Source organism: Gossypium arboreum, chromosome 6, assembly GCF_025698485.1.
Source record: "Gossypium arboreum isolate Shixiya-1 chromosome 6, ASM2569848v2, whole genome shotgun sequence".
Classification (NCBI taxonomy): Eukaryota; Viridiplantae; Streptophyta; class Magnoliopsida; order Malvales; family Malvaceae; genus Gossypium; species Gossypium arboreum.
This window is the reverse complement of record NC_069075.1, coordinates 140,427,898-140,442,025: the sequence shown is the minus strand read 5'-3', so window position 1 is coordinate 140,442,025 and position 14,128 is coordinate 140,427,898. Positions and strand designations below refer to the sequence as shown.

The 14,128-nt window shown below is 32.2% G+C and overlaps 1 protein-coding gene and 1 long non-coding RNA gene across 2 annotated transcripts in view; both read right to left on the bottom strand.

The window, feature by feature from the left end:
- Positions 1–4,244: 4,244 nt before the first annotated feature.
- On the bottom strand, positions 4,245–8,791 carry LOC108483923 (endo-1,4-beta-xylanase 1-like). Its single transcript, XM_017787467.2, has 8 exons — positions 8,305–8,791; positions 8,169–8,225; positions 7,566–7,912; positions 7,314–7,473; positions 6,874–7,217; positions 6,573–6,750; positions 5,807–6,343; positions 4,245–5,601 (listed from the first exon to the last, which is right to left on the bottom strand). The coding sequence occupies exons 1-8, from the start codon at positions 8,359–8,361 to the stop codon at positions 4,486–4,488; spliced, it is 2,796 nt and encodes a 931-aa protein (XP_017642956.1). The 5' UTR covers positions 8,362–8,791; the 3' UTR covers positions 4,245–4,485.
- Positions 8,792–11,624: 2,833 nt separating this feature from the next.
- Positions 11,625–14,128, bottom strand: part of LOC128293851 (uncharacterized) — a 100,014-nt gene continuing 97,510 nt past the window's right edge. The window contains exon 2 of the long non-coding RNA XR_008283965.1: positions 11,625–11,969. This is a non-coding gene — a long non-coding RNA (uncharacterized LOC128293851). The remainder of the gene's footprint in view (positions 11,970–14,128) is intronic.

The following is a 14,128-nucleotide window of genomic DNA, read 5'->3' as shown; positions in this document are numbered from 1 at the left end:
TTAACAAAAAAGTATAAATTAATTTTAAAATATGTTATATAATTAAATATATTTAAACTCACATCTTCGTTGTTACAATAACTCACAAATGAAAAGTAAGATTCAATCCATTTTCGGTTTTTGTAGTTTTGGCTCATTTTATTGCTCAAGTTATAATTTTAAGTTTATTACCTTTTAGATTTTTATTTTTATTCTCTTATTCAGTTATTGTTGAATCGGTAGTTTAATCAATTTAGTTGATAATATATAATTATGAATAGTCAAAAATCAGAACTTATTTGGTACACTGCTATGAAACTTTTAAACACTACAAGCGGGGTTAAGAAATTGATAAGTGTCCGTATAGTAAAATAATAAAATATATATTTAAAAAAAAGGACATATGTCAAAATTTTAAAACTGCTTAAGAAATAAAAATATATACTACCAATATACTAAATATTTACTTTTTAAAAATATATTTTATTTTATATAATTTTTATTTTATTATAATATTTTCCATACCCTTAAATTAACTGTGAATGATAATGAGGGCCTAGGGATGCCTTGCCCAAGCAAAATTTTTTAAATAAAATTTAGACTCATAAATTTAGCTGGGCCCTAAAAAATTTGGAAAAAAAATAATTAGCTACTAAAATTTTTATCAATTCTCATTAAATCCTTTAATTTTTGAAAATTTTAGTTAAACCCCTTAAATCTTAACTCCAAGACTTGTTATTTTGTGTTTGAATTCACATTCTCACTATTACACTTAAATCTTAATATCAAAATCCGTTATTGTATTCAATTCACATTCTCACTATTACAATAATAATAATGTCAATTAAATTAATGCTTAAGCAATAAAATATGTTTTTTACCTAATTTTGGATTATTTTAAAAAAAATTCTTAATTAAATTTAGATTCAATAATTTAATTAATTTAATCATTTATTCAATTTTTAAAATAATAATATTCTTTTTTATTATTCACAAAATTCAAACCCATAATTTAAAAATATCAAAATTTTTACCACTATTCTTAACATACTTTGTGGAGTCTGCAATATCCAATCACATCAAAACTGTAAACTCCGTTTTTTTTTATAAAATTTGACAGACACCCATTTTTTTCCCATTAATCCATGAGGATTGAAGAAAGTAGGATTCTTTTTACAAAAGGGGAAGAGACTAACGTGCGCTAGGGAAGGAGATGGTAACCTACACTACACACACCCATGTGGGAAAATGGGGTCCATTGGAGCCAAGTATTTAGTAACAGGGGGATGACACTATTTTTGGGTCTAATCAAACACACCCCCTAACCTATCATAACCCACTTTACAATCTCATTAATTCACAAAACCCAACACTTAATTTTTGAATTAAATTCAATTAATCAAAATCAATGGTAAAAATTCATAAATTTAATCTATTCAATTTAGATTTAAATGATTGGTGTGTTGATTAAGATGTTCACTCCATAGCTTACGTTATTATGGGTTTAAGTCATGGTATTTGTCACGTTGATTTGTTTCTGTTAAAGGTATGTAAATTGTATAATAATATAATTTTAATAGTTTGACTTAAATTTTGAAATTTGAAAAGTTTAAATTTATGAAGAGTATAAAATTTATGACATATTTTAACCTTAAACTTATTTCATCTAAATTGATTATAAAAGTAAAAAAAATCAATTTTGTTCTATTCAAGCTCGAAAATTATTTGAATTTTAAATGACCTAAAAAGTAATTGAAACTAACTTGAACTAAAAAAATTAGTAGACTAAAAAATAGCATTGTAGTGAACTTGTATTTAACGAAATAATTTTAAAAGTGTTAATAGTTGAACTTGAATTTTAAGATTTGAAAATAAAAATAAATTTTAAAAATAAAAGTATAGAGACTAAACTTCAATCTTGTGAACAATATAAGAAATTATGACATATTTTAACCTTAAATTTATTCCAACTAAATTGAGTATAAAAAAAAGGTTTTAAAACATCAAATTTGTTCACCTCAAAGTCGAAAAATTATCTGAATTTATAATGACCCAAAGAAGTAATTTGATGAAAAACCCATCTAAGTAAGGTTAAATGACTTCAATGTAAAATAATTTAAACCTAATAATGGTAAGACATGGTACATTCTAAATGAGAGAAGGTAAGCTTGAACGTTGAAGATAATACTGTTGAAATGAACAATCACAAACTCTGAACAAAAACAATAAAATGAATATAAAAAAATACAAAAATAAATTAAACCCATAATTAATTTGAATTCGAAATAACTAAAAAAAATTGATTTAACCTAAATTAATCCAATTCAATCTAACACAATACACCAAAAAGACAATTCCACTTTTAAATCAACTCAAGGTGGACAAAACATGGGTGAGTGTTGAAATCATTGGTCACCTAAAAAAATTAATATATATGACTATAATGAAGTTTGTACGTGATTTGATGTGGAGAAATTTCATTAGAGCACCATGTAAAATCATAAAATTATGTAAAAAGAGTGTCTTTTAATGTGAACCGACGGGTAACTTTTGGATAGTAATGTGTAGTACAATAACAATAATTAATGGTGGTAGTCTAGTAGGAAAGTAGATGGTGAGAGTTATCAATTTGATGTGAGAGGGGCATAAATTGGATGGTAAAATTGCAATTGGGGGGGTCCTTTTTTGTCTAATTAATCATAGTAAATTTGCTGTTTTCTCGTATATGCCCAAAAGTTCAATATTTGTACTGTTGACAAGAGAAAATCATTAATAAATGATACCTATTTGGGAAGAAAAACATGATGTTGATTTTTACTCTATTTAAGTTGGAATTATTGTGGGTTTAAAACTGTGTTTTGATTTGGAGGGGAAATAGGTAAATTTTGTTATTAGTCCTTGTATTTTGTGTAAGTTGTGGATTTAATCTTTGTATTTTAATTTGGTTAATTTTAGTCTTTGTACTCTTCAATTAGTCAATTTTAGTCTCTACACTTTTTTAATTTTGAAATTTCAATCCTGATCCAAACTATAATTACTATATGTAAATTTATAGATTTAGTCCATATTCTGCAATTGGATCATTCTTAGTCCCTATACTTTTGTAATTATTAAATTCATTAACTGATTTTTTGTTAGTAATATGTGAAAATAGCAAGTTAACATGACATTACACATCGATAATGTTTATAGTATCCGATTTTGAAAATAACATAATTTAAGTCAATAAATTTAATAGTTATCTTGAGTCAAGACTATAATTTTAAAATTCAAAAATATAAAGACTAAAAATAATTAAATTAAAGTAAAAGAACTATATCAAAAACATGAACATAGTATAGGGACTAATAGCCAAAGTTAAATTTTTTTGTACTTGGTGGTAGAATCCAATAAAAGAAAATGGTACAAATTAGGCTAAGAACTTTCATTTCTCCCACCAAACATTTTTTTTTCTATTTTCAAATAATAAAAGATAAAAATTATTCAAAAATTAAACTCAAAATCGATGTCTCGACCACAACTATTTTGTCACTTCTCTTAATCACTAAAACCTAGTACTACTGTTTATGTCTGAACATTTGGGCCTTCTTTAGACATGTTGCAGCTTGAACAATGATAGAATTTAATCGCCAAAACCTAGTACTTCTGATTACGTCTGAACCTTTGGGCCTTCTTTAAACATGTTGCAGCTTGAACAATGATAGAATTGGGCTATTGTGGGTTCTTTATTTATATATATATATGTTAAATTTGATTACTAGTCTTCGTACTTTGTAAAAACTGTATATTAAATCCCTATACTTTAATTGTTTTTAGTCCTTGTACTTTCTTAATTTTAAAATTTTAGTCTTCATTAAACAATAATTTTAAATTCATTAAATTTTGCTATTTCCAAAAAAATTGATGCATAAAACATGTCTGCTTATTATTTTTGTATATTACTCGTTAAAAATTCAATTAATAGATTATGATTATTGTTTGTATCAATATTGAAGTTTCAAAATTCGTAAAGTATAGAGACTTAGAACGATTCAATTGGGGAATATGAATCAAATCTACAACTGTACACATAATACAAGATTAGTAATTGAATTCAACCAAGCAAATTAATTGTTATTGTTTGGGTCTGGACTAAAATTTCAAATTCTAAAAGGTATAGAGATTAAATCCATAACTTTCGTAAAGTACAGGGACTAATAACAGAGTTTAACCTTATATATACATACTATATATAGTAGCAGAATTAACTGGCATTGGAGATAGAGTTGGTTAAATAACTGAAAAAGAAACATGCTTTTATTTCTTCACCATTTTATGTTACAATGGATACAATCAAACTTTTGCAAACAGACAACCCATGCATTTGATAATCACAAGCATTTGTATGATGTGTGTGTATATATACACGTATGTACGCAAATACGTGTGTGTGTATGCTTTTATGGAAATAATGGATGATCCATGAGGAGAGATCTCATTACCTCCTTTGTTAGGTTTGTAGGGAATTTATAATTCAACGGGAACAACCAGTGGCGTATCACCCTTGTCGACGACAAAAGTTTTCACGATCTTCTTAGAGGGAGTATCGATTTCCACGGCGTACTTCCCATGAAAGCCTCGGAAATTGAATTGTCCTTTTACATCTACTTGTCCACGAGCATGAGACAACCACTCGTGTTTAAGAGCAAGAAACCTTTTACCGGTTTCATTAACTTCGCCTTCGGCATTCACCAAGTGTGCGTTATCCCGGCTCATGAACAGTTCCCAAAATCCCCACAGCATTACACCCTCCACGGCCGGATGTGCGAAAGCTTCTCTAAGCATAACTTCTAAATCTTCCCCTCTCACGTGTTCGTTGATTGAAGACACATCGAGCTCCGTAAACCAGATAGGAAGGCCGAGAATGCCTAACTTATCAAGAGCAGTACACACAACTGGTCCTACAGGGTTATCTATATGTCCTTGAATTCCAATTCCTCCAACGGGTGCACCTTGTTCTTGCAAATCAAGAATGTGTTCAATATACCTTTCAGGGCATGATCTAGTGTCACAACCGTCTTCAACATGATAATCATTCACGAATAATGTGGCAGATGGATCAAGCTGATTTGCAGTCTTAAACATGTTTGCTCGTATATCTTTGCCTAATCTGTCTTGATAATACGATCCGTGCAACATCTCATTGTTCACATCGTAGTGTTTGAACTTACCTTTGTAACGGGTGAGAAGGTTGGTTAAACGGTTTTGAACAGCTTTCATTAAGTCGTCTTTGTTTAATGCTTGAATCCATTGTTGGACCGTGGCTTGTACTTCCCAGAAGATACAATGACCTCGGGTTTCTACGTTGTGTTTTTGGCACAAAGCCACCATATCATCGGCATCTTTGTAGTTTAAGTTTCCTTGTTGCGGTTCGGTCCAATACCACTTCAATTCATTCCCGAACACTGCCCAGTTGAAGTTTTTCACAAAGAAATTAACGAAATCTTCGTTGTCTATATTCGTTCTGCTCATGCACGACCCAATAGGAAAACTGTTTTGTGTTTGCACGACTTTCACATTGGTCCCCGACAAACCGCTAGAACCAGCTCCCGAGAATTTGAGGACAACGTCACGCTTTCGGATCTGTATTCGAGCCAAAGACATTCATTACAAGTAAAATATCAGCTAGGACTAATAGTTCGAAGATACGTTTATCTGTTAGTTTCTCACTTTTTCATGATAAATGGTAACAAATTCTCTGCTCATATAGGGTTCAAAAAAATTCGATTTCTGTTTTTTATATGGTCTGTGTATTTTGATATAAGTAAATACTAAGAAACCTGAGTACCTTATCAGCTTGATGCCTCAGATATTTGAACCTTGCTTCTCGATTAACTGGGAAAATCTGAACTCCAGCGACCATTAAATCGACACCTGCACCTGGACCTTGGATATAAACCATAACCTTGGATGGTTGCTTCTCGATTCTAAAGGAACCACCAATTTCGTGCCATCTATCATCGTTAATCTCAACTTGTCCACCATTAACCCACTGGTTGTCCACACCGAGAGCAACGTTTACGTTTTGAGGACCATTTGCTCCGGAACCAATTCGAACCCAAGCTGATACTTGGTATGTCAAGAAAAGTTTCACCTTATCGGTGATCATCTGAGCTGGGCCCATCCAAGTTTGCGTGCGGTTTTTCACATGGATATAACGGCCACTTAAAGGTTCATGAACGCCAAGGGAAGCTCTGGCCATTGGAGGGAGTATATGTGGCGAGCCTGACCCGACACTCAAATTGCAGTTGCCAAGAGGAAACCATCCATTCGTACTGTCATCCAGTTGGCTATTTGTAATTATATTAGCTCCGAAATCAGGATTCTACAAAAAGTAAAAACATATCAGTAAACTGTCCCATAAGTATATGTCACCCGGACTAGGAGGTGAGTGTCGGATGGTGGTATATGCCCAATACATATATGTTCAATGTTTTGTAAGTTTTTCTGTATGTTTGGAGGATCATACTCCGCACTAATATCCAAATATGTGCTGGACACAAGTACTATATTAAAAGCAATACCGGATTCCACAATGAAATTATAGAACTCACCTCAATAACTGGCGCAGGTGAAGGAGGGATTTTCTCAGCATGCTTTACGACTAAGGAATTGACGAGAAGGTCGGTACCAGAAGGTGGACCTTCTAAATAGATGACTACTCTCGATGGGGAACCATTTAGAAGGAACTTTCCTTGCAATTGCACCCAATCCTTGTCGGTTGCCTGCACACTTTTAGATCAAAAGAAAAAATGGTCAAGACGCAAACATGAACACCACAGGTAAACACGGGCAACCAAAGGTTAAAGCTTCACAGATTCCACACAAACCAATTGGAACAAATAAAGAACTTACTTGGCAATTCCGACGTACTGATCATTGCGACCTGGTGTTTGGACCCATAGTGTGGCTTGTACAGTAGCGGTAGTGACATTGTTACCAAATATCCGTACTACAGCTGCTACACTATAAGCAAGCTTTCGTTGCACTCTTCCAGTGATCTCCTGCTGGATTCCATTCCAGTTCTGCGTACGCTCAGTTGCAGAAGCAAAAGCTTTCCCGGATTGCGGAACTATCTTCCCATCTGCCATAGAATCATGTAAAGCAACCTTGCAGCCTCTTCCGGACCAGTTATTGAGGCCATCTTCGAATTTCGGGTTTATGATGATGTTATCGTCTCCAGCTCCTATGCTTGCACTCTTTCAAAATAAAAAACAATGCCAAAAATATCAAACTAGGTCACGTAAGACAATGGATGAAAATGATGAAAATGAACATAACATAATGGATTTTACCTCGGATTTGCTTGAACTAGGACAGCTAATAACCACCGAATCGATAAGCAACTCAACACCGGGAGAAGGCCCTTCCAGATAAAATACAAGCCGTTCAGGCACGGCCAATAACGAGAACGTACCTTCAACAATTTCCCACTTCTCCTTTGACACAGAGGTTCTACAATCAAAAAATATCATTAAGCAAAAAGGTTCCTCTTTGAGTCTTACATACAAAGAAATGTAATGCAATAAAAGTCAAAGAACCATTACTTTCCAATTAACATATAGCTAGTAGCCGAGCCATGGTTTTCAAGCTTCAAAGTCGCCAACACATCAGTAGACCCTGAAAGTGGTCCTGACACTCCAACACAAGCAGAAACCAAGTACGTAGAACCCGGCAAAACTCTGCTCGTGATATCTTGTTCCAAACCCTGCCAACATTTGGTTCGATTCGTGACAACTGCATAATTACCACCAGACCTCGATGATGACGACGGTTTGCCTCGGTCACCACACTCGGCCGAAACAACAAAGCCGTTGCAACAATTTGTATGCCAAGAGTGCAGTCCATTGGAAAAATCATGATTCACTATTATATTAGCAGCTTGGTTCAAATTCTGCCAAAAGAAAATAAAAGAATCAACATGAAAAATACTTCCAAGCCACACAATTAATCATTAAACAGCAAACCAGTCCTTTTGTTTAAAGTTTCATCCATTTCTATTATTAAAATCTGGTCAATGTACGCAAACAGGCACGAATTTGAACATACTTCTAGCCAATTAGCCTCATTTTAAAGCCAAAATCAAGAAGAATAATATGAAAAATGGACACCTTTTTAAGCCAAAAACAAAAAGAACAAAAGAAACCCACCTCAGAGCAGCCATTGTTAGACATCAATTGTGGGTTCTCCATGGTTTCTTCGGATCTCTAATAACAAACACCAAAAAAGGGGAAATGAGATGAAATGAGAATCAAATAAAAACAATTGAAAATTATAGAGAAAAACCTTGAAGGGATGCTTATGTTGTCGACTAATGAAGCAGCAAATGGGAAGACCCTTCATTTATAGAGGCGCTGGTGATTCAAAACCCTTTGAAAGTGGAGTCTAAGAAAAGGGCGGGACCTAAGTAACTCGACCAATCAAAGTTATCGAACCACTTTACTCTTCGGTCAGAAAAAAAAAAAAAAAAACAGTATAGGGCCCGTTGACAAGTGAATCACTTCAGTTTTGTCTGGTTTTTTTTATGGTCTTTCTTTGTCTTGCAGACTGGGTAACATTGCAATTTGCATGGTGAATTGGAGTAGAAGGTTTTAAAGGAAATAGGAAGTGGTTTTGTTCTGTTCATTGATTTTAATGTTTTTTATTGAATAAAAATGGAATCTTTGATTATAAGGGAAATGCTTTTTGATGCTTGAGAAATTAGGTGGGGAAGATGGGATTTCACCGACTTTTATTCGATTATTATGTTGTTGTCCAATGATTTTGAGTTTCAAAGTTTAAACCATTGATTTTTTCATTTCTGAAATTTAAAGTTTTGATTTAAGTTATTAGATCTACTTATCAATAATTATTGATTCGCCTTATTTTTAATTATTGTTTGAAATTTGCTAGCAAAAATTTTTTAAAAAAAATCCTTAATAAGTTATCAGAAAATAATTTTTAAAAATAATTTAGTGATTTAAATAATTTTTTAAATAATTTAGTGATTAAATTGTAACTTTTTTAGTTAAGTGACCAAAATAAAAACATAACTATAGTTTATTAACTAATAGTGTAGTTTACCCAAAATAAAATAAACAAAAAATCTAGTTATTTTGTTAGAAAATTTAAAAGATAATAAAAAGGTTAAAATATGATTTAAGGATATGTTCTTTTTGTTCATTTGAAATTTAATCATTTTACTTTTATTTTCTCTCTATTTTTAAATTTCAAATTTCAAGTCAAATTGTTAAATAAAAAAATACTCATTTGATATTCATGTAATAAGAAAAAATTTAACATTATTAATAATTGGACTTACAATTTTATATTCTGAAAAGTATAGGGACTACATTCCTTAAAATAAAAAATAAAGAGGCTAAATTCGAATGTAAGAAAAGTATAAGGATTTAAAATATATTTTAACCTAATTTTTTTGAATAAAGAAACGCTTTTTTTATAGTTATTGTCTTAGGATTTACCTTAGAATTTTAAATGCATTCACAAAAGGAGAAGATAACATATATTTATTTATTTTAAAATCTTAATATTATTTTTCATATTCGAGTTTCGTAACAGTTTTATTCAATAATGTCTTTCAAGGTTATTATTATTAAAAATAAAGTTGTGTTTTCCTTTTGATAACAATAAAGTAAACTATTTTATATGCGGAAATCAATTTACAAAACAATAATAACAATTAAAAATACTATCATACGTGCATGTAGAAACCGCACATTTAGAATATAAGTGTGTCTAAAAATAACATAAATTGTCGAATAATGGAAGTAATATAGTGTGCATAACAAAGTTAAAATGTATAAATAAATTAAAATAAAATTTTAATTAAGCGGTACACTTTAAATGTTTCATTGTAATTGATATGATTCAAATCCCATCTTAAACATATTTTTATTTTTTAAGTTAAAAATATTAAAATACTCTCGAATAATATAATTTATTTTAATATAAAAAGTCAACCGACACCAACTCACCAATAATTTTATTAATAATATAGATACATAAATTTAGGAGAGAAAATATTTTATATTAATAAATTCATTAAATATGGATTCAATTCTTAAACATTTTAATTTAACAAAATAATACCAATATTTTTAACAATTTTATTTACAATAGTGTCCATCACAACAAAGCACAAGGTTTTATTTCAAACTATCAACAAATTTTGATTTTTTTTAAATTGAGTCTTAAAATATCAATACTATAACAATAAAGTATTTCCATTAATTTAGTTTTCAATTTAGATGTTAAATATCAATTCGACTATGATATATAAAATTTTTAGAATATGTGTGTCGTAACCATTTTTTTGAAAAAAACGGGTATCGACTTGGAGAAAAAAAATGAAAACAGGAGTCGCCACCAATCTTTTTAGGTGTGATCGGATCACCTTAAGTTAATCATTTTAATAAAAGTTAAGATTTACTAAAACGATAATTTTTGGTCTCGAAAATCAAAAATGAGTTCGAGTCGATTACGCATACGAGGAAGGATTAGCACCCTCGATCGCCCAAAATTGGTACCTAGTTGATTAATTAGTGTCTTAGTGTCGAAAATTTGAAAACTTGAAAGAATTTAAAATACGATCCTCTTTGTAAAGAAAATGCTTAAATGTTAAGAACCTTCTCGTCTCACAATATAAAATGTCACATCCAGTAAGTTAGGACATGACATCTTGAATTTTCGAGAACGAGCTTGCCTTTTATATAAAAATTCGTGTATTTCAAAAGGTTTTTCAGTTAGTTAAGGTGAACGAGGAAAATCGAAACCCAGTAAGTTAGGCACGTTCCTCGAATTCCCAAACACCGAATATTGCCTTTACTTGCAAAAATCTTATTTCGAGGTAACAAAATGCCATACCCAGTAAGTTAGGGCACAACACCTCGTATCTCGAGAATAAGCATTTTCAAAAGTCATGTTATGATTTAAAAGAGTATTCCGTTATTTAGGTTAAAGGAGAAAAATCGAAACCCAATAAGTTAGGGCACGATTGTCTCGAATTACCAAATACGGAATATTACTTTTATGAAAGAATTATTATTGGGTTGGATATAATGATAATAAGAATAAAATTAAAGTAAAGTAAACAATAATACTATATATAAATATATATATATATATATATGTATATAATAGAAATACACACTACTATATAATAATAATAAATATAGAAATAAAAAAGCAAATATAATAAAAATATTAAATTAAAGTAATAAAAACAATACTATATATAAATATAAATATATATATATACATAAAAATATACACTAATATATAATAGTAATAGTGATAGCAAAAATAATAAAAATATGAGTAATATTAATAATATATTAGAATACAAAAGTAAAGTAATAACAATAGGGTAATAATAATAATAATAATACAAACAATAATACATATATATATATAATAATAGTAGTTAGAAATAAAAATAATAAAAGTAACAATAATGATAATAATAATATAAATAAATATGGAGAGGGCATATATAATATAATAATAATATAAATAATAATATATACATGAGAAATAATAATAATAATAATAATATAAATAATAGTAAAAATAATAAAATAATAAAACGAAGCTCTCAACTCTCTTTCTCCCTCTTTTCTAAATCCGGCCGTTGGTCCGGCTTTGTTTCGGTCATGGACCCCCACGGGCCACCATCGACGCCACCGTACACGGCGGCCGGACCTCAAAAAAAACCTTTTTCGGTAATGAAAATATGGGTAAGCTTCTTACTTTTATTTTTACTTTCGTATAAAAAAAACAAAATAAAATTGAAAGGAAAACAACAAACAAACAAAGAACTAAAGATAAGAATAGACAAAAGAAACCTCTTTTGCTTTGATCTTTGATTAATCTCCAAAAACTAGCCTTTCCAAGAAACAAAAATAACCTTCTTTCCAAAAAACAAAAAAACACCTCCAAAAAATAAAAAAAACCTCCTCCAAAACAAAGAACAATCCTTCTCCAAAAAAAACAAAAACCCCCTATAAAATCAAAGTCTTGAATGGCTTTTATAGCCAAATTTTACAAGTGGAGTGGTTGGGGTGGTTTAGGTGGCCAAGGGTGGTGGAGTTGGTGGCCAAGGTGGTGGAGTAGGTGGCCAAGGTTTTTATTTATTTATTTATTTATTTTTTTGTGTTTGGGTTGGGATTAGGTTGGGCCAAAATTGGGTTTGGGCTTGTAATTGGATAATAGGCTAGGCTTAATTCGGGTTTGGTTTTATTGGGTCCCGGGCAAAATTTGGGTCTTACAGCTGCCCCTCTTTGCTCCATTTTGCCAATTTTGCCAGGGCTCGCCGAGTCTTGAGTTCTTGATCTTCTTTAAAATGGCCTCTTGACGGCTTCAATCTGCTTCACTGCAACTCAGGAAGGCGATATCCGCTATCTTTGATCTGTTTCAACTGTAAGCACAGGAATGTCAGATTTTCTATCTTCGATCCGTTCCCTATAAGCACAGGGATGCCAAATCTGCTGTTTTCAACTTGTTCCCTATAAGCACAGGGATGTCATGCTGAAATCTTCGATCTACTTCACTGTAAGCACAAGAATGTCAGATCTGCTATCTTCGATCCGTTCCCTATAAGCACAGGGATGCCAAATCTGTTGTTTTCAACTTGTTCCCTATAAGCACAAGGATGCCATGCTGAAATCTTTGATCTGCTTTACTGTAAGCACAGGAATGTCAGATTTGCTATCTTCGATTTGTTCCCTATAAGCACAGGGATGCCAAATCTGATGTTTTTAACTTGTTCCCTATAAGCACAGGGATGCCATGCTGAAATCTTTGATCTGCTTCACTATAAGCACAGGAATGTCAGATCTGCTATCTTCGATCTGTTCCCTATAAGCACAGGGATGCCAAATCTGATGTTTTCAACTTGTTCCCTATAAGCACAGGGATGCCATGCTGAAATCTTTGATCTGCTTCACTGTAAGCACAGGAATGTCAGATCTGCTATCTTCGATTTGTTCCCTATAAGCACAGGGATGCCAAATCTGCTATTTTCAACTTGTTCCCTATAAGCACAGGGATGCCATGCTGAAATCTTTGATCTGCTTCACTGTAAGCACAGGAATGTCGATCTGCTTGTCTTCGATCTGTTCCTATAAGCACAAGGATGCCAACGATGTTTTCAACTTGTTCCCTATAAGCAGGGGATGCCATGTTGAAATCTTTGATCCGCTTCACCGTAAGCACAGTGAATGTCGATCTGCTATATTCGATTTGTTCCCTATAAGCACAGGGGATGCCAAATCGATGTTTTCAACTTGTTCCCTATAAGCAGGGGATGCCATGTTGAAATCTTTGATCCGCTTCACTCGTAAGCACGTGAATGTCGATCTCGCTATCTTCGATTTGTTCCCTATAAGCACGTGGATGCCAAATCGCTATTTTCAACTTGTTCCCTATAAGCACGTGGATGTCATGTTGAAATCTTGGATCTGCTTCATCAGAAACACAGGAATGTCAGATCTGCTATCTTCGGTCTGCTCCTCTGCAACTTCAGGGAGATAAGACTTGTTTTGATCTTCTTCCACTGAAACTTCAAGGAGATCTGCTTTGGCTTTTAGCCTCTCCAATACCATTTCTGGAAGAAGAGGTTTGCTGAAACTTCAAGGAGATCTGTTGTGGCTTTTAGCCGCTCCAATGCCATTTCAGGAAGAAAAGATCCTCTGAAACTTCAAGGAGATCTGCTGTGGCTTTTAGCAGCTCCAATGCCATTTCAGGGAAAAAGAAATTTGTAATTTCCAGCCTGTTACCCTACTACTTAGGGGTTTAAGGCCCATCATCTTCGATCTATTTTCTAACTGCTTAAGGGGTTAAGATCTGTAAATTCAACCTGTTACCCTACTGGTTAGGGGGTTAAGATTTGTAAATCTTCAGCCTGTTACCCTACTGCTTAGGGGTTTAAGGCTTGTAAATTCGGCTTGTTACCCTACTGCTTAGGAGGTTAAGATTTGTAAATCTTCAGCCTGTTACCCTACTGCTTAGGGGTTTAAGACTTGTAAATTCGGCTTGTTACCCTACTGCTTAGGGGGTTAAAGCCCATTATTTTTTATCTGTTTCCCTACTACTTAGGGGGTTAAGATCTAAA